This window comes from Phocoena sinus, chromosome 15, assembly GCF_008692025.1.
Source record: "Phocoena sinus isolate mPhoSin1 chromosome 15, mPhoSin1.pri, whole genome shotgun sequence".
NCBI lineage: Eukaryota > Metazoa > Chordata > Mammalia > Artiodactyla > Phocoenidae > Phocoena > Phocoena sinus.
Window position 1 is genome coordinate 81763074 of NC_045777.1, and position 25832 is coordinate 81788905.

Consider the following 25832-nt stretch of genomic DNA (forward strand, 5'->3'; position numbering starts at 1 on the left):
TCATGAGTTGCTAAGGCAGAGGCAACAGTGTGTTGCTTCCATCTGAACTGACAAATCTTCGTGAAGCATCTGTTTTTTTTCCACCTCTACGGCCATCAAAATTAAGCATCAAATTCAACTTTTAGAGACAGAGCATCCAATTGTTCTATAACAAAGAGATAAGCCAAGAGTTTTAAACTAGCAAAGTATTTTTAATTACATGGCTCTCACTGAAAAATTATTAGTAATTTTGATGGAAAAAGGATCATGTACGTTGAAAGCACAAATTTTTTTCTAGAATAGCACAACTTAATGTATTTTTTTAATTATACAAAACACTGGTACATGTATATAATTTTTCTAAATAGTTTTTACTGACAGGAACGTGTGACCAGAAAAGTTTGGAGATGACTGTTCTAATCGCAAAGAATATGATTTTAATCTGAGATTTATCACAGGATTAGTTTTTTTTTCTCTTACTTTGGTCCTTAATGAAAACCAGAAATCCTTATTAAAATAGCAGTCTATAATAACAATAAAGAATATTACATTCAAAAAGGCTTACTACATAAATGTAAAAACAATGTGGGAATTAAGTCATTTCTCCAATGATTTTAAACTGGTAAAAGTCCTGTTGCAAACCATCTTCTAGCCCTTCCCATCCACTCCTTCAGACCTGTTTTGCACTCCACCCACCTTGCTGCAGGAAATATATTTTGTTTTTTAACTTCAGAGCAGCTTTACCTGGAAAGTCCTTACAGTTATGAGTATTCGATTTCCTAACCATTTCTGCAATCTACAGTATGCAAAGTGTCCTGCTAGACTGAGGGGAATAAAAAGATGAGAAGCACCATTCCTATTTTTACACAAATAATTACAGTACAAAGCAGATGTGCCAACAGTTCTAAGGAGGTTACAACCTGAGTGCTGGAGAAGCCCTGAGGAGTGACTGACAGCTACAAGGCAGCTTCCAGGAAACAGCCCCCCTGGAGCTGGGACCCAGAGAGGAAGAGGCAATGAGTAGAGAGTCCAAGAGATCACTCCTTTGGCTAGCTTTCTCCCAGCTGGAGGCTGAATAATTCCTGTAAGGCTTATTCTCTTTATTTCATTCTGAAAAGTGGAAAGCAAGAGTATCTTTTCCAGCTATGCCTCCCAGAACTGTCTTCCACCATCCTAATCCAGGCTCCACATCTCCTGCCAAGACTAGGGCCTTAGCTCCATACATTTTCTCTAGCATCCATTTCTCCCCTTTCTAATACGAACAACATACCAAGGTCAACTTAGTATTGCCAAAGTATGCTTCTAGGCATTCCCTCCTTCCCCTCAGTTACTGTCAATGAATCCCTGACATCTACCGATTAGTGTTCAAACAACACACCCCACTCGACCTTTCCACTCCCATTACTTTCCTTAGTAGTGATCCCCTATGTTTCAGCCTATTGGGCCCATTAATGTTCCCCAAGCATAGGGTGTGACTTTGCATCTTCACCCCTTTGCTGGGACCAATCTCCCACCTTTATCCACCTCTACTGGCCAAATTTTCACTCACCCTTCAAGATGTACACTGTCTCCTGACATTCTGAATTAAATAAGATATCTTCCTCCTTTGAACACCCTTGGTACTTTCTCTGTTCCTATCTTAGGCACTTCTACTCTCCTTGTATTATCATTACTTGAGCTGCAGTTCCTATCTCCACCTCCCAGCTAAGCCCCTCAAGGACAAGGACTTTTGTTTACTTATCTTCTAGGGAACTGGGGAGACTGTTGAACGGCACAGAAGAAATAAGAACAACTCAGCGGCTTCCCTGGTGGTCCAGTGGTTAAGACTCCACGCTGCCAATTCAGGGGGCCTGGGCTCAATTCCTGGTCAGGGAACTAGATCCCACATGCCGCAACTAAGACCCAGCTCAGCCAAATAAATAAATAAATATAAAAAAAAAAAAAGGAAAAGGAAAAGAAAAAAGAACAACTCAAGCCATTACAGCGCCCCCTGCCGTCTTATTGCCTTTAGTGGCAATTAGTGATCAGACAGCCAAGGAACATCTCATCACTCAGGCGCAGAATCTCACCTTCCTTGACTCCTCTCTCCTTACATGCATTCAGTCTCCAGGCACCAGGGAGAAGTAATTCTTTGTTCATACTTATTTTTCTGTCTAGCTCCATGGAGGCCAGCTTCCTCTCTTTGGTGCCCTGCCTTCACCCCCCGGCAGTTCACCTCCCACCTTGCTCTCAGATCTTCTTCCTAAAACTCTAGAGCCTTGTAGTCAATACTCCCCAGCACCTGGTCCCAGTTTCCCCATCAAGCTTCATTTCCCATGAATTTCTCTCCCTCCCCTGCATGAACCTTTTCCATCCAGCAAAATGAGTCTACTCAGTACTTCCTAAATATGTCTTGCATTTTGAACACCATCCTTTTCTCCCATGATAATGCCTGGGATTTCCCTCCCAGTCTTCTCTGACTTTTCAAATTCTACTTATCCTTCAGAGCTAAGCTAAAATGCAACTTGCCCCTCATCTGTTCAAGGGGCCTCTCTCTAGTAGGCATTATAGGAAGAACCAATGTTAACTGAGTGATTTCTATGTACCAGGCATTTCACACAACACCCTCAGGAGGTAGGTACCATTGTTGTCTCACTGTATAATGACAAAACTAAGGTTTACAGATGTTAAATAACATACCCAAGGTCACAGAGCAATTGAATGGCAGAGCGAGGATTTGAAATTAGGTCTGTGGGACCCCTCAGCTCAAGCTCCAACCATCATACCAAACTCATTCTGTCCCAACGTGTGGGGTAAGGAAGGGCTTCTGTGGACACACGGATTCTTTCGAAGAGGAAGGCCTATGAAGGATGACCACTCAGGAATGGGCCTCACCTGCCATCCACTGTTTTCACTGGAGAGCTGCGTGACTAAGGAGACACAGCAGGAGATGCAAGTGGGAATCATCTAAACTCTAACCAGGTGGGACCTTCGAAAGAGACAACTGAGCAGAGCTAGTGCGGCATCTAGTCTGGTGTCAGAAATCTCATTTATGAAAGTTCTGCTCCACCTTAGGCATTTAAGGAGACTAAAGGAAAGGAATCTTAATTTGTGCCCACACCTTAGCCAGTTTTGAAGAGTAGGATGCTCCTTGGCTCAGTGGGACTCAACAGGAAGGGATTCTGAGGAGGAAGTGAGACCTAAAGGGACAGAGATGAGGGCACGGTCACAGTTCCTCTTCCCCCAATTTTGACAGGTACCCTCCCCCCCAACATTTCTCTGCTCCTACTTTGGGCAGGAGAAAAGTCACAACAGCGGCGGAAGGGCTGGGTTTTATTTTAGGTTTCAGAGGATCTGCGCACACAATCTTTTCTCCTCTCTCTAAACTCTATGCCCTAATGGTCTCCACCAAGCATGTGCTATTCAAGTTCTTTCTTGGTAATCTAATTTTTCATGCCATCTTCTTCGACTGGACTATTGTTAAGAGTATGCGTCTTTGTACCTCTCAGACCACTTAGTATGACCTCTTTGCAAGCACTAGTTTTTAAAAAATACTTGACTGAATGTTACTCTTTTTGGCCCATTCATACAGCATTCAAAGTTGCCTTCAAGTTACAGGCGTGGAAGAGTTTCACTAAACTGCATCACCACTTACCAGCTGATTTTAGGTTACTCTAAGTACAGATGTTTCTCCTCTGGGTTAAAAAACAGTATTTGTCTCACAGAGCTGCTGTGAGGATTACAGGAGTTAACATATATGAAGCACTTCAAACAGTCTCTGGCATTTAGTAGGCACTAGAGAAGTGTTTTAAATTTTTTCAATAAACTTAAGAGATGTAACTATACTTTCCAATTTTCAGCCTGCTTAAAAGATTAAGCAACAGGAGAAATCCTGTAATAGTGAAAGTAGCACAGGGTGGAACACCTGAATTCTAGTCTCCCATGAATAAGAGTGAGTCCCTCCCTGGGTGAGTTATTTAACCTCTCTGACATCCAGTATCCTTATCTGTCAAATTGGGGCGGGGTGGGGGAGGGAACAGAGGAGCAGAAAACTACCTCTGGGGTCCCTTTGAGCTGAAAACCATTCTGACACACTATCCGATTTAGATAAGATTACCCCCAGTACCTGGTTCTCCCCGAAGGTAAATACGAAAGATTTTCTTACAAAAAAGGCTTGGAGTTACAAGCTCAGTTTATTCCAAAGGCTATTTTCTGAACAGGCCAGTATCTTTTCCAGGGCATAGTCTTCAAAGTTTAAACTGCCTCCCACCCATTTCTGAACAGAGCTCTAAGATGTTTTAAAACATGAAAAAGCTACCTTTAAAAGACAACTAGCTACCCAAAGAATACTGATACTCAGAATGAAAAGGTAACATTTAACATAACACTCATCTGTATTTAGATACAATATAAAGTTAGGAAAAATTTAAATGCTTAGACCAAGTAGGGAATCAGCAAAAGACTATGATATTAAGTAGCTAGCTTCCCTGTTTGTATTTTAAGATTGGTGAAAACTGCCTGAAATAATGAACAAGCATCGTGCATAGTAATTCAGAGACAATACAAACTTGGAGAAACATTCTGGGGCAAATGATCATTATGGTTCCCTAAGTAATAAAGCTATTTCTCCACACACGGCTGGCAAATACAGTAACAGGGCTTTGTTGACTGGTTACAATGAATCCTCCACAATTCAATTCGACAACTATTTACTGACCACCTCCAATCCGCCTAGCAATAGTCTGTACAATAAATGCTTTCTTTGGTCCCAGGCCATGTAACAGCTGCTCTCTATAATGAAAGTATCTTATTGAGTACCACTGCAGGAAACGGAGGGCAGGGGGGTCAGTGTCAGGCTGAACTGTAGCTGAATTTTTAAATTACATTGACCAAATCAAATTATCTCAAAGTTGGAAGGGCCTTTGGAGAAAACCTAGTTAATTTGATTGATGACAAAACTGAGAGTTGGCGGAAGTGTCTTATCTTATCCAAGGTCACTCAGTTAATCAGTCTCCTAACGGCCCCGCGCAATTTCCACAAATTCCTTTCACTCTTCACCCCTTCCAAGTCAGGCAGAATAACTACTACCCAGGAGTGGAAAATCCACCTCATCTACCGGACAGCTCGTTTACAAAAGCCTTCGAAATAGTCCATAAAGCTGAAAGAGAGTGGGATGTACATATAATCTCTACTAGACCCGAATCATTTCTTTACCCACTCTGACTAGGTTTCAAAAGCTCTTTAATCACCGCTCGGGGGTGGGGGTGGGGTGCGGAGAAGCAGGTGATCTGGAAACACGTATGCGGCACCTTGAAACGTGTCCATTTCTCAGCCTTCCGCATTTTTCATCTCGAGGTCCTGCAAGGACCCCGAAAAAAAAAATCTCTCACTGGAATCAAAGCAAATGGCGACGAAAGCAGAGCAGAACATTCAGACAGGGGTCGGTTCGCTAGCGACCCGGTTCTCAGAAACGTCAAGCGACGATGACGACACTGCAGGAGAGGGGCCCGGAAGGGGCCCGCAGACGGCCTCCCAGGACCCCCGGCCAAAGACCGTCGCCCCCTCCCCGCCTGGGCCCGCGGTGGGGAGGGGACGGCCTGGCCTGGGGCGGGGACGCTGGCACGGACTCGCTTCACGCTGCGCCCCGGCCGCCCGGAGGGTACCCCGGGGCCTCAGTTGCAGAGCCCACCCCCACGCACACACCCCTGCGGCCCCGCCCGCCCCCCCAAGAGGCCGGCCCCACCTCTCACCGTGAGCCCCGGGAGCGGCCTAGGGGCGCTGGGCGAGCAAGGGGAGCTGACTCTGGGGCTCAGGCCGGCCGAAGGGCGCCGCGCACAGATCTAGGCCCTCTTGACGCCTCGACACAGACACAATGAGTCACAAAGGCCGGAAGTGTGTCAGCACCTCGTCTTCCGGGACTGCGCCGCGCTTCCGGGTCCTCTCTAGGAGCGCGGGAGGTTTTGGAATCTCGGTTCCCGAACGCTGGACCAGTCCCCTGCCCTTCCGTGGTCCCATCTCCCGCTTTGAGGTCTCCGCCCTCAGCCTGTGCGCCCCGTGTGAAGGCTGGGGACGAAGGAGAAGGGATTCAGGCCTTTTGAGATACAAACAGACTGTCCAGTTCTGACACCAGTCCATCTGATAATTCGATTTCTCCTTTTTCATCTCTGGCAGTCCTTGTAGTAATTATAGTTATTACCAAGCAATAATAATACTTAATAATTGTATGTCTGTGGCAGAGGAGCTGAAAGAAGGGTGTACACAGAGGAAGGTCAAAGTGAAGCCAGCGGTGGCTGGTTTCACAAAACTGCCGTGGTAGTTTCTCTCGGGCCCTGAAGATGTCTGACAATTGAGTGGGTGGTATTTTTAAATACTTGGCCTGTGGATGAAGGACGTCTTTCTACAACCAAGCTAGTTACAGGTTCTATGTTCTGCTCATGTGAGATATGCTATTATAGCGATCTGAAAGAAGTTTTCAGAATAATAACAGACACTTATGCCTTCAAGTTGCTTTCACAACCTACAACAATTATGGCCTTCATCTGGCAAGATAAAACAAATAATACTCCACCTGCTGAGCAAGGGTGACCACAGGCTTTAATGATTGTGACTTTGCTGTATATTCCAAGGCAAGTTTGGGGGAGAGACTGAACTTAATAGCTTGGTTGCATGACTCCTATTGCTTGGAAGAGATTACTTTTTAAAAAATATTTGAAAACTAAAAGGCAATTACAGTATCATTAAATGAAAATTGCAAAATGGAGAAAAATAATCAGCTGTAATCCCTCCATCGTAACCCAACTATGATGGTTTTAATGTATCCCTTTCCTATCTGTTTTCATATGTATATGTTTTTATTATTTTAAACATGGTTCAAAACTATGATTGTATTGGCTGGTGTACTTGAAGCACCTGCCACATTCATATTGTGTGGCCACTTTTTGGACCAGAGCTGATGGGAACAGTTTTGGGCACTTGATGGAAGCACAGCTTATATGCTGAGGTGGTCTGGTCTGAGAGCTCTGATGAATGCGACAGTAGGGAACTAAAGCAACTACATCTCCTTTCTTGGGGAGTCCAAATGTGAGACACACAGAAAACTGGGGCCAAGCAGAAATCAGTCAGCAGAAGGCATTAGGTGACAGAAGCCATAAAGCCGTGAGTGTCATGGGTAAGCAGTGGTTTCAGTAGAGAAAACTCAACTGAGCTATAGAAACAAAGACCAAGAGGGTCTGATGCACCACATGGCAGAGCTCACAGAAAGGAGCCCAGCCACCTAGTGCTGAGAACCCACAGCATAAGGAGGTGATGGCCTGATTAACTCTCAGGTCCCAAAGCTTTATTCTCTGCACCGCTTGACTTTGCTGCAGATGCTCTTGTATCCTGTCTCCCTACTTCCCCGTGTGTCCTTAGAATAAATCCCTTGCCAACAAAAGAGTCTCACTTTGTTCCTTGCCACAAAGAAAAGCCCGATGCGGTTGATGTGAAATAATGCATGCTACTTAAAAAAGCTTAATATCATATCATTAACATTGAAAATTTTGCTACACAAAATGGGTAAGTATCATTTTAATAGCTGTATAGTATTCCGTCAAGCAGCTGTACCACTAATTATTTAATAATTCCTGTATTTCTAGACATGCTGAATACTTCAAAAGTTTCGCTAGGTTAAGAAATATTTAAATGAAGATCTCTGTGCAGATGTCTTTTGGATTATTTAAATAAGACAGATTCTGACAAGCAAGTTTACTGAGTTAAAAAAATGTATATATATGTATACATATATATGTATATATATATTACCATTATTTACAATTGCCAAGATATGGAAGCAACTTAAGAGTCCATCAACAGATGAATGGATTACGAAGATGTGGTGTGTGTATACAATGGAATATTACTCAGCCATAAAAAAGAATGAAATTTTTCCATTTGCAACAATGTGGATGGACTTGGAGGGTATTATGCTAAGTGAAATAGGTCAGACAGAGAAAGACAAATACCGTATGATAGCACTTATATATGGAATAATAAAAATTTTTTTAAAAAGTGACATAGCACTGGTCTTTGAGAAGTTTGAAGTCTGGTGGGGATATTAGATCAATGCATGGGTCACCAAAATACAAAGTGAAATGATGCATATATCCAGAGCCATATAAATACACTTCTCTGTCCTGACTGCAGGTTTCCCAGGGCAGAATTAAGGGATCTGTGGGGCCCCTCTTCCAAACGTTACTCTCTGGTAGTAGAAAAAGGGGTTGTCTCTTGCACAGCACAGGGAACTCTACTCTGTACTCTGTAATGACCTATATGGGAATAGAATCTAAAAAAGAGTGGATATATGTATATGTATAACTGAATCACTTTGCTGTACACCTGAAACTAACACAACATTGTAAAGCAACTATACTACAATAAAAATTAATTTAAAAAAAAAAGAAAAAGGGGTTGTCTCAAGCCTGCTCCAAGGTCAGCTGTGACAAGGTCAGCTTCTCCTCCTGCTGCCCCTAAGTGCCACTGCCTGCTGTTGTCTACTCTGAGTCCCCTGGCTTGGAAAGGCCTCTTCTTCAGTTCCTGGACTTATGAAAGGTCCATAACAGAAGAATGTTGTGCACCTGTGCCAGCGAGGCTGTGGGCAGGGCAGGGCAGGGTGGAAGGGGCCGGGCCAGGGAAGGAGCAGTCCCCACGCGAGGACCTTTCTCAGGTCAGCCACCTCTGTGCTGACTGAGGGCCTGGCCCTCACGCCTCCCCCCTCCCCCTGCCCCTGCATGGCACATCCTCTGTGACCCCAGCTGTCCCACTGTGTGTGGCCTCTGGCCTTCCCACCTGTCCCCTCTTGTTTCCTGTGGCTCCACAGAGAGACCACCACCGGCAGCCAGCCTGCTATCCGGCCCTTGTCAGCGCATCTGGGTGCAGTGGCTCTGTCCCTGAGCTGGGCTTTCCTCCAGCATGGTCGCCCCCCTCACCTGCTCCATTACCTCTGATATGCTGTGCAAACATATTTCTGGATAAAATGCTGGGAAGAAAAAAGATCGCTGTGCACAATAGATTTAATCCTCAGTTTCCGAATCAATGAGGAAGATGATAACATGCAGATTGGAATCAAACTCAAGGTGAACATTCAACATTTGCAACCACTGCAGCCATCAGGAATTTATACCTGCCCAGATCGCTCATGCTTAGCCCTCCCCCTGCACCCAAGCTCTCTGCTTTACCCAAATCTTCCCTCTCATCTTCTTCCTTCTAGGATTTTAACAGTCTCTTGGAGCTTTTATTCTATTGAACATCGATGTCTCTTTATGTACGTCCATCCGCCCCACCCCCAAGTGCCCACAGGGGCCAGGCAGCCAGTGGCTGGGATAAATTTAATTGTTACCTGAGCTTGAAGTGGGACTGTGGGTGGCTGTCCATCTGTTGAGCACAGACCCTGGCCGAGGGAGGCACTCACCCTTCAGGCTATTGTTGCCAAACCAGGTGTGGACTCAGAATTTCCAGAAAGGCTAATTCTTCCAAGGAGAAAAGAGAAATGGGATTTTTAGATGAAGTCTCTCAATTTTTACTTGGTACTCAGCAAACAAACGAGGGGCACACTGGCACTGGGCATGCACACAATACACCCCCTCTGAGTTGGGCGCAGAGAGATTTGCAGGTGGCCGTGTGTGCTACCTCTCGTCTAAAGAGCCCCAGGGCGAGGAACCTTCCCTTTCTTATACAATTCCCTTCCAGGGGTTTTCCTAAACAAAGAGCCATCCACTTGTGAAGTGAATGCTGATCCTCCACCAACAATATGGAAGCACTATTGCAATTCCTTCCCTTTAAAAAAATAGTCTTTTGGGGCTTCCCTGGTGGTGCAGTGGTTGAGAGTGCGCCTGCCGATGCAGGGGACAAGGGTTCGTGCCCCAGTCTGGGAGGATCCCACGTGTCCCTTAGTGTTTTTCTTTGCACTGCATAAGGAAATTGTACATTCTGGAGGTGGGTGGGCCCTCTGGGAGAAGGATGAGGGATGTAGCTGATTGTTTTGTTTTTTTTAACATCTTTATTGGAGTGTAATTGCTTTACAATGGTGTGTTAGTTTCTGCTGTATAACAAAGTGAATCAGCTATACTATACGTATATCCCCATGTCCCCTCCCTCTTGCGTCTCCCTCCCACCCTCCCTATCCCATCCCTCTAGGTGGTCACAAAGCACCCGCTGATCTCCCTGTGCTATTTGGCTGCACTGGGTCTTCGTTGCTGCGCGCGAGCTTCCTCTAGTTGCGGCGAAAGGGGGCTACTCTTCATTGCGGTGCGCGGGCTTCTCATTGTGGGGGCTTCTCTTATTGTGGAGCACAGGCTCTAGGTGCACGGGCTTCAGTATTTGTGGCATGTAGGCTCAGTAGTTGTGGCTCGCGGGCCCCAGAGCGCAGGCTCAGTGGTTGTGGCGCACGGGCTTCGTTGCTTCACAGCCTGTGGGATCTTCCCGGACCAGGGCTCGAACCCAGGTCCCCTGTATTGGCAGGCGGATTCTTAACCACTGCACCACCAGGGAAGTCCTGAAAAGTCCTTCTCACCATGAGAGATAACATATTCACAGGTTTCGGGATTAAGGCATAGATTTTTTTTGGGGGGGGGATCGTTCTGCCCACCAAAATTTCCTGGGGAAAGAATTCTTCAAACCCTCCCTGCAGGCTGTCCGTCCAGCTCCCAAGTCCTGGGCACGTACGGACCTGCATCCCCAGGCCATTGCTTCACCATCAACTGTCAGCTTGCCATCACCACCGTCAAAGATGTTGCTGCTGCCACTACCCCCAAAGCAAATGACACCAGAATCACCTGCTGGCAAAGGAGTCTGGAAAGTGTAATTTGCACGGTCCTAGCTTCTTCCATACAGAGTGGGAGCCAGAAGGGAGAGAATCAAGCTGGGAGCTGAGAGCAGACAGGAAGAGTCCACCGCACTCATTCTCACTGTTCATCAAGATTTAACTTCCATGTGGCAGCAGCAACAACAAAACACATTATACTTTCACTTAAGTTGTTGCAATGATTCCTCATACACATGAAATGCTTTTGTGCCTTTCCACAAATCCCCATCAGTCACTTATTCACCATTGGGTGTTAATGTCTTGTTCGGTTCCAATCTCACCTGTATAGTCTGTAACCTAAAATCTAAATTGTAAGTTAACCATTTCTGATGTAAAATTAGTAACACTCTTTATATAAAATAATAGGAGAAACAGAAGAAAAAGGACAGATTAGTGAATACATAAAAATATATAAATACATATATAACTATATACTACAAATAAGGAAGAAAATATTCATAGTTGCTACAGGTCTTACTTCCGTAACTCACTGCACGGTTGTGTTTGGGGGCTTTTTAATAACCTCTCTAAGCCTTCAGTTCCTTCATATGTAAAATAATGATAATTAATAACTGATCATTATTGATAATCATTGACAAGAGTGATAAAGATACTAACCTCATAACGTCTTTGTGAGCATTAAATGACATAATGTATAAATAATGTATTAAATGCATAGCAAAATGCTTGGTACACAGTTAATACTCAGGGTCTGTTACCTATCATTATCATTATTATTGTTATTCTTATCATAATCTGAATCAGAAGAGGAAATAACGGAGCTTACATCCACATGGGGGAAAAGACGCAAGTAAATAATCAAGATAGTTTCATAGTGGTGCTGTGAGAAAAGCAAAACAATTTTGTGCATACTCATTGAAGGCATCTCTGATGATTTCTTAAGGACAGATTCTAAGAAATGAGATTGCTGGTCCCCCAAATAGTCAGAGGGTCTATATGAAATAGTGCTGGTAGCTCCAAGGTTCTAGACCTGTTGGCAAACAAACTCAGCTAATGAGATCAGGTGGCATCACTCTGAAAGAACTCAAAGGTAAGAGCTGAGAGTACCACTCAGTGTAATGGTTTACCATTACAAAGAGATGCTGTGCTTACGGACTGACAGGTTGCCCTGAACAATAAAAGTTTCTGTAGGGCACTCTGGAAACTGAAGGCTCCCAAGTTTGACTTCCGGGCTGTGAAAGCTGGTGGAGTTGATACTGAAGGGGTGCCTCCCTGAAGGCATTGGTGACACCAGGCACTAGGGACCCTGGGGGTATTTCATTGTGAGTTCCTCAGCGTTCTCTCTGCAGGGGCCTGTTGAGCCCTGGGTTTATAGTGAGAATCTGTTTGATTCAGTCTTGTACCAGGAACATGAATAAGTTAGAGTCACTATAAACCAAATTTAGCTAGAAATCTTTGGGGTCACTGACATAGTGTGATTTCAGACCACAAACTTTGGAGAGCGTGGTCTTGTGGTTGGGAAATTTCCAAGGCCCGAAGAGCCACATTCCCAGCATCCTCTTCCTTGGTGTGTTCCTTCCAGAGTGTTGTCCTTTGAGGTTCCTAGCTTTAGGCAGAGGTCTCAGGTCCCCGGCTTTGTCTCCCATCGTGTCATGTGTGGCCTGTGAAAACCCACGCTCTGGACACCAGAGGTGAGCAGACACTTCAGGGAAAAGTCTCTCACGGGTGCGCTTATCTCTCTGGACTGTCCTTTCTGGCCTCCAGGGAATTCCCTTACTTTCCAACCGGCTCTTTCACATACAGTATTAATAAAAGATACCTTTTTCATGGAACCCATCATTTTTCGGTAAGCTCTATGGGGAGAGTTTCTCTAATCATCTTAGCTGCTCTATGGCCAGAAGTAGAAGTCCAGGAGGATATTATATGTAAGACTTGTGAGTCTGAAAAATTATAGGTGGCATGGCTGGAGTAAAACAGGCTTAATCATTAAATCTTGGAACACTAGAATGAAGACACTCGTGCAAAGTACAAAGGACACGTACCTGGAGATATTGCTTTGCAGAGAAGATAGTGATTTTGTGGATCTTATTTCTGGGGGACAGGCTGGAAAAACGTGGCCCTCGATGACTGCTTGCTATATACATGGAAGGCAGGTAAGGGCAGAGTTGGATGGAATTTTTAGTTGGTTGAATAACCAGACCCAAGTTCTATTAACAAATTCATATCAACTTTAAATGGAGTCTCCAGAGACTGCAACCACTGGGCTCCGTACTGCTATTCCCGTTCAACAGGATCCTCTTATATGTGCTTTATATGACCTGTTTCCTCTTTTATCAGTGTCATACTCAAGAATGTTGGTGTTATAAAGTTGGATTAGCGCATGATCCTAAGCGAACGGTGTTAACTAATGTGTTGAAGGTAGAAAAGCAATTTCTGTCCCTCCTCCCCCGACCCCAATCCACAGACAGGGAATAGATGAGTTAAAATATAACAGGGCCAAGTGTTCTGCTTGTAGGGGGAAAAGTCTACAAAACATCCCTGTGGCTACCATCCAAGATGGAACATCAGTCTGGAAAAAACAAGTATAGAAGGCCCAGAAGTGAAAGATGTGGCTTTTTGACAGTAATGTTAGTGAACAAGGCCTGGGGTTCTTTACGGACTGTAAGCTCAAGGTGAGCCAAGGGTGAGTCAATCAAAGTTAAATAAATCTTAGGCTCCGTGAGCAGCAGCACAGAGTCCAATGAAGTGAGAGGCATGTCTTCTTCCACAAGTGGTCGGGCAACTGGTTGCAGGGCTTCGCCTCTGGGCACTGGAACTAACCAGAGTGCAGGGAGCGGAGAGGTAGCCACATGGGGAAGGAGCAAGGGAAGATCCCTGCTCAGTAAGAAGAGCAGGGTCTGCTTAGGCTGAAGAGGGGGCTTAGCTGGGAGCCTGTATTAGTCTGCAGTGGCCGCCATAACAATATTGTCTTAACATCTGGAGGCTTGGTTCCTTCTGAGGCCTCCCTCCTTGGTTTGCAGATGGCCTTCTCCCTGTGTCCTCACTGGTCTTCCCTCTGTGTGTTTGTGTCCTAATCTCCTCTTCATTTAAGGATACCAGTCCTACTGGATTAGGGCCCACCCCAGGGACCTCATTTAAATTTTTTTTTTAAAGTTACCATCTTAATCATTATTTTAAAATAAATTTATTTATTCATTTATTTTTGGCTGCATTGGGTCTTTGTTGCGGTGCGCGGGCTTCTCATTGCAGTGGCTTCTCCTGTTGAGGAGCACGGGGCTCTAGGTGCACAGGCTTCAGTAGTTGCGGCTTGCAAGCTCTAAAGCACAGGCTCAGTAGTTGTGGCGCACGGGCTTAGTTGCTCCGCAGCATGTGGGATCTTCCCGGACCAGGGCTCGAACCCATGTCCCCCGAATTGGCAGGCGGATTCTTTTTTTATTTTTTTAATTTTTTTGAATTTATTTATTTTTAATTAATTTATTTATTTTTGGCTGTGTTGGGTCTTCATTGCTGCGTGTGGGCTTTCTCTAGTTGTGGCGAGCGGGGGCTACTCTTCATTATGGTGTGCGGGCTTCTCATTGCTGTGGCTTCTCTTGTTGCGGACCATGGTCTCTAGGCATGCGGGCTTCAGTAGTTGTGGCACACGGGCTTAGTTGCTCCGCAGCATGTGGGATCTTCCCAGACCAGGGCTCGAACTCGTGTCCCCTGCAGTGGCAGGCGGATTCTTAACCACTGTGCCATCAGGGAAGCCCTGGCAGGCGGATTCTTAACCACTGCACCACCAGGGAAGTCCACCTCATTTAAATTTAATTACCTCTTCAAAGACCCTGTCTCCAAATCCAGTCACCTTCTGAGGTACTGGGGGTTAGGACTTCAACACATGCACTTTTGGTGTGGGGACGATAATACATAATTCAGCCCATAACAATGACTGACTCTTGTTTCCACATGCAGAAAAGGAAGTAGATTTCTCTTTTGTGATTCCAGCAGACAAAGCAAAGACCACTGTGTAGGAATTATTAGGAAGGCCAATTCTGGCTCAATAGGAAAATCTTTGTAAGAAAGAAGAAAGAGCTTTGCCTTAGGAAGGGATGGTTTCAAAGATGGTCAAAAAGAGGGTGGATAGTCTCTTGTTGGGAATGTTGTATCTGAGAAAAGGCAGACTGGATGAATCCTCAAGATGCATCTATCAGCCTGAGGTTCTTTGATGCTGAGTGTACACAATTGCAAAAATATCTCTTGTGTTCCCCTTTAAGGACAAAATACCAGACCTGGAGAGTCATCATTTTGGATTGGGGTACCATTTCTTCTGTACTTAATTTTTTTAAATTGAGGTATAATTGACGTATAACCTTATATTAGTTCCAGGTATACAGCATAATGATTCAATGTTTGTATATATAGCAAAACAATCACCGCAATGTCAGGTTAACATCTGTCACCACACATAGTTACAAAATTGTTTTATCGTGTGATGAGAACTTTTCAGACCTACTCTCTTAGCAGCTTTCAAATATGCAATATGGTATTATTAAATATAGTTGCCATGCTGTACATTGCATCCCCAGGACTTATTTTATAACTGGAAGTTTGTACCTTTTTTTTTTTTTTTGCGGTACCTGGGCCTCTCACTGTTGTGGCCTCTCCCATTGCGGAGCACAGGCTCCGGACACGCAGGCTCCGGACGCGCAGGCTCAGCGGCCATGGCTCATGGGCCCAGCTGCTCTGCAGCATGTGGGATATTCCTGGACCGGGGCACGAACCCGTGTCCCCTGCATCGGCAGGTGGACTCTCAACCACTGCGCCACCAGGGAAGCCCGAGTTTGTACCTTTTGACTCTTTTCACCACTAACCCTGACCCTCCAGCCTCTGGCAGCCACCAATCTGTTCTCTGTATCTACGAGCTTGGCTTTTTTTTTTAGATTCCACATATAAGTGAGATTGTATGGTTTTTTTCTTTCTCTGTCTGACTTATTTCACTTAGCGTAATGCCCTCCAGGTCCACCCATGTTACTGCAAATGGCAAGATTTCATTCTTTTTTATGGTTGAATAATATTGAAGTACACACACACACACACACACACACTTTATTTTTAAAATAACTTTATTTATTATTTTATTATTATTATTTTTAAATCAACAAGTATTTCTAGCCTCTTACAATTTCTATGTGGGTTAACTGGACCCAACAGTGCAATTCTATACCATGTGTCAGGGCTGCAGTCTTCTGAAGGCTCAACCCGGCTGGAATAGCCACGATGGCTGGCTCTTGGGGCGGGCAGTGGTGCTGCTTGTCATCTGGGAACTCAGCTGGGGCTGTTGATTGAAGGCCTTGATTGTTCTCCACACAGCTTCTCCACGTGGCTTGGGTTCCAAGAAGGAATACTCTAAGTGTGCTTCTACATGATAGAAGTCATCTTTCTTCTCTTGCAGTACTAGCAAGCAATTCAAAGTTCAAACCTCAGAGGATAAGGGCTGGAAAAAGTAACTTCCTCTCCTATCTGCTTGAAGTCCATCTCCTGGTGGTCTCATTTCCTATATGAACCACCACTTGTAATCTTGGTGACTGAAATGGTAACCTACCACTTTCAGGGGACACACTGGCCTCTCAGAGACCTCACCTAGACAAGCAATTCAGAGTTGAGCTGACAATGCCAATAGTCATTCTAGGGATATGTACTTATATGTATAGATTGCAAAGGGGTGGGGTAGGGTGGTGGTACATTTCATTGGAGCCTCATGACAACCACTATCTTACTATTGTAAGAGAACACTGCAAATGGGCTACATATTTACACACTACTTAAGAACGAAATAGACATGGGAAAATAAGAAAAAACAAATCAACCAATCTAGTATATGTCCATGTCAACTACGCTAAATACTTCATTAATATTTTGTCTTTTTAAAAATGTTATTTTATTTTTTATACAGCAGGCTCTTATTCATTATCTATTTTATCCATATTAGTGTATACATGTCAATCCCAATCTCCCAATTCATCACAACACCACCACCACCACCACCCCCCGCTGCTTTCCCCCCTTGGTGTCCATACGTTTGTTCTCTACATCTGTGTCTCTATTTCTGCCCTGCAAACCGGTTCATCTGTACCATTTTTCTATTTATTTAGGCCGCATTGGGTCTTCGTTGCTGCGCGCAGGCTTTCTCTAGTTGCAGCGAGCGAGGGCTACTCTTCGTTGTGGTGCGCGGGCTTCTCATTGCGGTGGCTTCTCTTGTTGCGGAGCATGGGCTCTATGTACGTGGCTTCAGTTGTTGTGGCACGTGGGCTCTGTAGTTGTGGCTCACGGGCCCTAGAGCACAGGCTCAGTAGTTGTGGCATACGGGCTTAGTTGCTCCGCGGCATGGGGGATCTTCCTGGACCAGGGCTCTATCCCGTGTCCCCTGCATTGGCAGGTGGATTCCTAAACACTGTGCTACCAGGGAAGTCCGATACCACATTTTCTTTATCCACTTACCCATTGATGGACACTTAGGTTGTTTCTATATCTTGGCTATTGTAAATAATGCTGAAATAGACATGGGGTGCATATATTTTTGAGTTAGTCTTAAGTTTTAAATGCAGAAATGAGAAGGAACAGTGGCTGGACTGCAGTGAGGTGACCCAGAAGGAGGAGGAAGTGAAGTCCTGCTTGGTTCTGCCCAGCTGGGACCACTGGTGGTCCTTTCATAGGTGAGCTGCCCCCTTGTTTGCAGGCCCATTCATATCAGGGGAAGATGTGACGGGACCCAGCTGACCCTTAGGTCTCAGCACAAGGTCACTCTGGTTGCTCTTGGGCACCAGTTCTATGACCTGAATTTCTGTTTTGTTCCAAAGACCAGGTCTCCTTGAATCTGAGTTCCCATGTCTGGAATCCTGACTTGTCCCTGTGCCTGAAGTCCTGGTTTAGGATTTTTCTAGAACTCTGGTCCATTTAGGGCTGGCACAGGGCTTTGCATGCCCCTCTATGAAATTCTAGGACTCAACTTTAGGACATGTTCCTAGGACTTCTCTGATCGTCAGAGTTTCAATCACAGGCAAGCTGGGAGTCACCTCTCACAATGCCTCCCCCAAATTGCCTTCGGTATAATGCCAAACCTATAGGTAATAGAACACAGGACGTGTCTGAGTCGGGATAGAACCCAGAGAGCAGCTGAACTAACCCAGAGCTTCCTCTAAACATCTGTGTAGCTTATAAAGGAAAAGGACTGTCACTGCTGCAAGGAGCCGGCAGGGTAGAAGCAAGGTGTGGATGTGCAAACGCACCCAGGCAGCACGGGGTGGCTGGCCATGGGGTGAACTGTCATTCATGGCCACCTGACCCTTAAAGTTGCTGGTTCCAGGAGTCACATTTTAACAATCGATGACAGGCTCTGAATGTTGAGAGAGAAGAAAGAAACAGGAGGGGGCTATTTAGAATTTTTGGAGGAAAGGAAGTGAGACCTTCACATTAGGAAGGATGCTTGAAAGCGTATAAGGAGCAATTTATCAGGAAGGTAGTGAAGATCTTAACGTAGGTCGGCTAAAAGAAAAATGGCGGCAGAGCTCAGGTGCATTGAAGGCAAAGACAAAAAACAACAACAACAACTCACAAACAACCAGTATTAGAGGGACTTCCCTGGTGGTCCAGTGGTTAAGATTGCACACTCCCGACGCAGAGGGCCCGGGTTCGATCCCTAGTCAGGGAACTAGATCCCACATGCCGCAACTAAGGCCCGGCACAGCGAAATAAATAAATAAATACACAAATAAATAAATATTAAAAAATATATAACAACCCAGTATTGGTAGTTTAGGCAGGGGATGAATAGAGATCCAGCAGGGAGGAGAAGCTAACTCTTAAATGTGAGTCGGTATGAATGTTTTTCTATATGCACGTAGGCAAATGGACTTTGCAAGCTGTAAGACATGGTAGCACATTAGTTGTCACAGGAAAGTGGTCCCTGAAGGATGGATTGGTGAGAAAAGAGGGGAGACAGGATTTGACAGCGACGGGAAAGACCAGGAAGTGAGGCCGGCCAGGTGCTGAGTCAGGTGCTGGAGCTGGGCTAAGTGGGGACGGGAGCAGAGCTGAGAAGTTCCAGCTGACCTCACAGGTCAAAGCAATTTGGATGGAGCAGGGCAGCTGGACTTGAGGGACAGAGATGGAACTCAGGTAACGGCTTCAGGTAGACACGCACAGGTTTGAATGCACGGGGACAAGCCCAAGAGGAGACAGGGAGAAATGAACTTGGAGGAAAGCTTCGGTGGTCCTACAGCACGTTCCCCCGCCGCCACGATTCCGCTGGTGGTAGAAGAGTGTGTATGTTCCGTGTCGTCTCACCCGGCTGGTCCACATAAAGCTCTGTCTGGTGCCCGGGGAATGCCCCATTGACGGTACCCATGGACAGACCCCGTGGTCCAGGCACAGTGCCCTGCAGCTCACACCGCCTTTGCTTTCTGCTAGGTCCCTGAGATGCAAGGCTCTCTCCCAGGAGCCATTGGAAGGACATAACATATCGGAACAAGGTCTCTGCACACCTTACTTTACAGCCAAGTGGGAGGCAGGGGACGGAGTAGAAAAAGCTCATAACCTGCAGTCACTGGGCCTCTGCCTCTTGTTGGGTGTGACGTTTCATGCCAGTGACTTGACTCTCTAAGTGTCAGCTCCTCATTGGTAAAACAGGGATGATTTTGGCCGCAGCTACCCACCTCCTTGCTGTCTTGAGGGTCACGTGAAACGGTGGAAATGACAATGCTTTGTCAACTGTACCTCGTGTGTGAAACATCACCGTTCCTTGAGTGCTGAAAATGGCATTTCTCCCCACTTTGAAAGGTCCTAGATGATTTATTTGGTGTGGGTATGAATTAAAGGGGAAAATAATTAGCACTGTTTTGAGAACTTTTTCCAAATCCGCCAGATTCACTCTCAAAGAAGAGACGAGAGCGTCTCCAAAAGACTGTTGTCAGGGGCCTGCCTTCCCCAAGGCCCTGGAACACAGACGGGGCCTGACCTGCGAAGGTCTCCCGCTCGCTTCCTCGCTCAGCCAGAGAACAGCCAGACGGCACTGCCACCTCCCTCCCTGTGCAAACAACTCTCACCCAGCCGAGTAAACAGGCCTCCTGGGTAGCAGCGCCTCCGTGCCGCTTCTGTGTGATGAACCCCAGGAAACGAGGAGCCTTGGGCTCTGGACTTGGGTTCTGTTTTCAATCCAGGCCCCCGGGCAACGGGGTCATCCGTCTTGGCTCTCCTTCTCACTTTCTGTAAACAGGGCTGGGGGCCCCTGTGGTTTGAGTACAGCCAGGCCCCTGCTCTCACTCCTCCCTGTGTAAACACATTACAAAGAATCTTTGTAACTGTCCAGAGGAAGGGAGCTTGAATCAGGAAGCGGGTGGTGGTAGAGATGGGGGTGGCTGCAGGGAGGCGGGAGAGGGGAGGTGGCGAAGAGGTGATGCCCATCAATACTCCCTGTGCCGTGTGATGCAGAGAGGTCTGCTTTGCCCGGTGTCTGGCCGTGGGAGGAGTGGGTCTGTCCCCTGCAGCAGAAACCAAGCGGGCTGTGAGAAAAGGGGGGGAACAGACCTGATATCCTTCATCCCTGACACCTTCCCTACTGTAGAAAAAGAACTAAAACCTCCTCTTCCAGCAGTGCAGGGTAGAAGAAAGAATATCAGCTGGAGAGTCGAGAAAACAAACTCTATTCCTGCCTCCACCCTTAATGAGCTGTGTGCCTTTTGGATGGTGCCTTAACCTCTCTGAGTTTCCTTGTCCAGATAAATTAGAACTATACTCTCTGCCATTTGTTGAGCCCCTTTGATGTGATGGGGACTTTAGGGGGTATGTTATTTTATTAATCCACACAACTACCCAATGAGGTAGGGAATGATTATCCCCATTTTAGAGATAAAGAAATTGAGGCTTAGCAGGTAGACCTGATTTGCCCCCAAAATGCACATTAAGAATCAGAAGATTGGGACTGACATAAACACACTGCTATATATAAAATAGATAACTAATAAGGACCTACTGTAGAGCACAGGGAACCCTACTCAATACTCTGTAATGACCTACATGGGAAAAGAATCTAAAAAAGAGCGGATTTATGTGTACGTATAACTGATTCACTTTGCTGCACACCTGAAACTAACACAGCCTTGTAAATCAACTACACTCCAATAAAAATTAACTGAAAAATAAAAAAAAGTAGCAGAAGCAGCTCTTCTCTCTGCCAAACCCCCATTTTGCCCCCACAACTGAGGATTTCTTTCCTTGACAACTTGGAAGCGGAGTTAAGAAGGTCCTGGCCTACGGAAAACAATCTTTCTTGCCGGAGAAAGAGGTTCTGACTCATAAGCTCAAGGCCTGGGAGTCAGGGCTCTGTCTCAGGGGCCCTACCCTCCCCAGACATCTCCTCTCACTGCATTCCTGTATCACCTTGGGTAAAATCCAGGGAAAGAGAACAATCAGTGACTTGTTCCACCCGGGGTAGAACTTGGCAGGAACTCTCGGAATCGCTGTCACCACCTTTTCCACTCCAAGGCAGTTCATAAATGTCTACATTTCCATGGCACGCCTTGGAGGCTGCACGAGGGAGAGAGAACTGGTAACCCTCATACCTACAGGTAAAAATCAGCGCTGGGAGCATTGCTAAGGGGAGGCGTAAGAGAGGTTCAGAGGCCTTTGACAATAAACTCTCGACCACGATGTTCTAGGACTGGGATGAGCAAACTTCCACCACTGGGCCAACTGGAGCTTGATACATTTTTTGTAGAGCTAGCGACCTAAGAATTTTATGTTTTTATTTTTATTTTTTTTAATTTTATTGGAGTGTAGTTGATTTGCAATGTTGTATTAGTTTCAGGTGTACAGCAAAGTGATTCAGTTACACATATGCATACAGTCATTCTTTTTCAGATTCTTTTCCCATATACGTTATTACAGAACATTGAGTAGGGTTCCCTGTGCTGTACAGTAGGTCCTTGTTGGTTATCTATTTTATATATCAAATTTTATGTTTTTAAATGCTTGGGAAAAAAAATCAAAAGAATCATTGTTCATGACATGTGAAAATTATATTAAATTCAAATTTCAGCCCATAAATAAAGCGACTTTGGAAGGTAGCCACTCTTCTTCGTTTACACAGTTGCCTTTGCGCTAGGATGGCAGAGTTGAAGAGTTGTAACATCGATCACGTGGCCTGCAAAGCCTAAAATATTTGCTGTCTGGCCCTTTACAGAAGTTTGCCATCTCCTGTCCTAGGAAAAACTATGTGCCTGGGACAGGGGCTTGGGGGGAGGTCTCACCATTCAGGAAGTAGATATTTATTTAATCCCTTGTTTTTGGTACAGCACCCACACCTCAGCTGCGCCTGGTGGCCTCGATCCAGCTGGGTCTAGTTGGTAGCCTGAGGGGTGCAGGCTCCCAGACCCACAGTGGATGAGTGGCCTTGTCCTTCACCCCCTACCCTTCAAGGGTCAGGTCCTTTCCTCCCCGGGCATCTGGAGTACTGGCAGCCGGGCTTGGACTCCTCAGGAGGGAGACTAGAGGGTTTCCCCCCGAAGAAACTGACCAAGAGACGAGATCTAGATGCTGACAGTTGGGAGTTGAGGGAAGCTCGTGGTGGACAAGCCCTGCCCACAGCCAGGACCTTCCAGAGTCCCACGATGACATGTGAGTGGACGGCCAAGACATGTGAGCAAAGCCCCCATCTTTACGTCTGGTGAGGTGGAGAATTTCAGGGCTGATCAAGGAAGAGATGGGACCATGACATGTCAGGATCACAGAACAGGCCTACTGGGTCGGGACTGCGTGAAAAGGACCTTACAGACAGCTGCAGGAGACCTTACAGGGGCAGCTGTGGTACCCAGAGCGGGAACGGGGCAAGGGAACTCCCAGGATAGAGTGGAATCACAGAGGGGACTTTTGTGCCTCTGTGGCATCACTCAGCAGTGCGGTGGGGAGTTTCCAGGTCAGAGACCCCTGAAGGGCAAGAGCAGATTTGGGGTCTTTAATGGCCCCAGGGTTTGTCTTATCTAAGGTAAGCTGATGCTGGGTGCAGTTTTGCAAAGCGGGCAGGTTCAGGTGGCTAAAAATACCCTTCTCTGGGCTATATTTAAAGCAATCGGATGTGTGAGGATTTGAATTTAGCACTGGTGGGCTTGGAGCCTGCTGTGAAGAAGTAAAAAACACTGAGGTCATCTCTAGCCCATGAAATAACAGCAGCCACAACAAGAGAAAGACCAGGAAACCATGGCAATGGAGGGAGCAGGAGAAAATCGTGAACAAGAACCTCTGCTGTTAACGTCCTCAGAGATATGGGAGGAAATTGCAGGGTGCTCTATAAAAGGAACACTCAGAAAACAAAAGGAGTATCTTTGAAATGGAAATTATTGGAGCAAAAATGGAAAATTCAACAGAAGAGAAGGTTAAGGACATAGGACAGCAAATAGAACAAAAAAGACAAAGAAATTTTAAAAAATGAGTGGAAAATGAAAATGAGAGAAGCAACCCAGGAGGTCCCACATCTGAATTTTAGGAATTTTGGAAGGAGAGAACAGAGAAAATGAAGTGGGGGAAATTATAAGTAAAAGAATTTAAGATAATTTCTCAGAAATAGAGAACATGCACAGCCCACTGAATACTCAGCAAAATGAATGGGAAAGAAACAAACCATAGATGTGAAATTTTTGAGCCTAAAGATTTCCAGAAATCAAAACAAGTTCTCACATAAAGGACGAAGAATCAGAATGTTCCTGGGTGGGTTAATCGCAATATTAGAAGTTAGGAGACAAAATTCCATGGGAAAATAATTTCCAAACTAGAATTTTATGCCCAAACTAAAAAAAAAGAGGTGTTTTTTTTTTTTTTCCGGTATGCGGGCCTCTCACTACTGTGGCCTCTCCCGCTGCAGAGCATAGGCTCCGGACGCACAGGCCCAGCGGCCATGGCTCACGGGCCCAGCCGCTCCGCGGCATGTGGGATCCTCCCGGACTGGGGCACGAACCCGCGTCCCCTGCATCGGCAGGCGGACTCCCAACCACTGAGCCACCAGGGAAGCCCAAAAAAAGAGGTTTTTTTAAAGGAGAGCAAAAATACATTTTCAGATATGCAAGGTCGCAAAATATGAACTCCAACAGGCACTCTATCTCAGGATGCTTCTAGAAGAGTACGCTTCACCAAAAGGAGGAATAATCAGGAGAGAAAGGGGATCCGGAAGCAGGAAATCCAACATATGGGGGGTGGGGATGGTCCCAAGTTGACACCAGCGCGGGACTGAGAAGCAGCCGGGCATTTCTGGGGCAGTAAGCGAGAGCTCCAGAATTTTTCTACAGAGTAAAATACATGCCTGTATGCAGGTGATAAATTGAACAGCTCTCAAAACCGAAAGAAAACATTTTAGCCCCAGTGGAAAAGGACTCCTTTGCATTTCTTAAAAAAAAGAAAAACTTTTTTTTGCTGTTGTTGTTTAGCAGTTTTCAAAAAAACCAATCAAGTCCTTCTGTTTTTCCATGTCGTTTGTCATTTGTGCATCTATATGATAATATGAAGAGGACAAAATTTGGAGTAAAGAATATTCCAGCATCTCTGGCTATCTCCAGAACACAAGATCATACTACCCTCTTGTCTTAAACACTTCAGTTTTCCTTTTGAATATTGCACAGCAAAACTCTCCCTAATGCATAGAGCCCATGGGTTTTCCAGATGGCTTGGGGCCTGTTCTAAAGTGTGAGCACAGTAAGAGCCTATATCTGGAGGGTTTTAGTGAAAAGAGCCTGAGCCTTGAACCTGAACAGACTAGCCTCTGCCACTCTGCAGCTGATGCATTTTGGCAACTGTTCTGACTTTAAAAAATGATCCTAGGGCTTCCCTGGTGGCGCAGTGGTTGAGAGTCCGCCTGCCGATGCAGGGGACACGGGTTCGTGCCCCGGTCTGGGAAGATGCCACATGCCGCGGAGCAGCTGGGCCTGTGAGCCATGGCCGCTAAGCCTGCGTGTCCAGAGCCTGTGCTCCGCAACGGGAGAGGCCACAACAGTGAGAGGCCCACATACAGGCAAAACAAACAAACAAACAAAAAAAACAAAACAAAAAAATGATCCTGTGCTTGCTTCGGCAGCACATATACTAAAATTGGAACGATACAGAGAAGGTTAGCATGGCCCCTGAGCAAGGATGACACGCAAATTTGTGAAGTGTTCCACAGTTTTTGTGTATCATGGGATAAAGTAAATGAATGATTATACTGATTTCTTTGAGAACTGAGATTTTCAGCATGAGACAAAGAAAACATATATGTAAGATCGATGCAGTTAAACAAAAACTCTATAGTCTTCAAGAAAAAAAAAAGATCCTATCATGGCTACAAAGCATCTAGTACCATGGGTGGTTCCTAGAGACGCTTAATGCCTTGTGGCTGTGACATGTGTTAATGTTCTGTAGTTTCCACAGTGCTTTCATCTGTCCTTTCTCATCGACTCTTCATTGAGGTGGGAGGTGAGGTGGGAGGGCGAGTTTGAAGTCTCCACTTAAAAACAGACAAAACCAAGGCTCAGCACAGTCTAGTCCTCTGGGATGGACCCTTTGGTGGCATAGCGTTTCTCGTCACTGGGCAACGCTCTACCACAGATAGAGCCATTGAGAAGGGGACTTCCTTGAAAGAGCATTCATCCCTGCTGCGGTTTTACTTCCCATCCTACCCTCCCAGCAGCAGGACCATGTGGCTGAGAACAGACTGTGATTACAGACCTGCTCCCAGAAAGAGGGTGTTTTGACATTCCAAGTGGGACCAGGAGGGATAAGTGATGACAGGACAGAGTGGATCCAGGAAATAATGTTTTCCTATCCATTGCCTAAAGGAAATTGGAAAACAAGTGTGTACGAATCACTTCACTCCTGTAAATACGTTTACTACATAGATGGGATAAGAAATACCAGGGCAGTCTGCAGAAATAATAAGGACAAAGCCCCAAGCAAAGGATAGAGCTTTTATTCTTAAGCAGGCTTAGAGTTCCTCTTTGAACATAACTAAGTAAACATTTGTGTTAAACCATGTCTTTAAAATGGTGAATGGGAAGGATTGTGCCAAGAATGCCATTTTAAA

At 45.6% G+C, this 25832-nt stretch overlaps 2 protein-coding genes and 1 non-coding gene across 7 annotated transcripts in view; 2 read left to right on the forward strand and 1 right to left on the reverse strand.

The window, feature by feature from the left end:
- ZKSCAN1 (zinc finger with KRAB and SCAN domains 1) overlaps positions 1-5883 on the reverse strand; it is a 38662-nt gene extending 32779 nt beyond the window's left edge. For 3 of the 5 annotated variants that reach the window (XR_004345730.1, XM_032604741.1, XM_032604733.1), the window contains exon 1: positions 5709-5883. The gene's annotated coding sequence lies outside the window, so the exon portion shown is untranslated. Of the gene's footprint in view, positions 1-5701 lie in introns of all 5 variants that reach the window. The other 2 variants (XM_032604735.1, XM_032604734.1) reach the window with 2 other exon arrangements.
- A 6943-nt stretch (positions 5884-12826) lies between these two features.
- The window catches only part of GJC3 (gap junction protein gamma 3), a 41593-nt gene continuing 28587 nt past the window's right edge, over positions 12827-25832 (forward strand). The window contains exon 1 of the mRNA XM_032604769.1: positions 12827-12909. Within this exon, the coding sequence (XP_032460660.1) occupies positions 12899-12909 (11 nt within the window). The 5' untranslated portion in view covers positions 12827-12898. The remainder of the gene's footprint in view (positions 12910-25832) is intronic.
- On the forward strand, positions 24833-24939 carry LOC116741063. Its single transcript, XR_004346037.1, has one exon. It is a non-coding gene; the product is annotated as a U6 spliceosomal RNA (small nuclear RNA).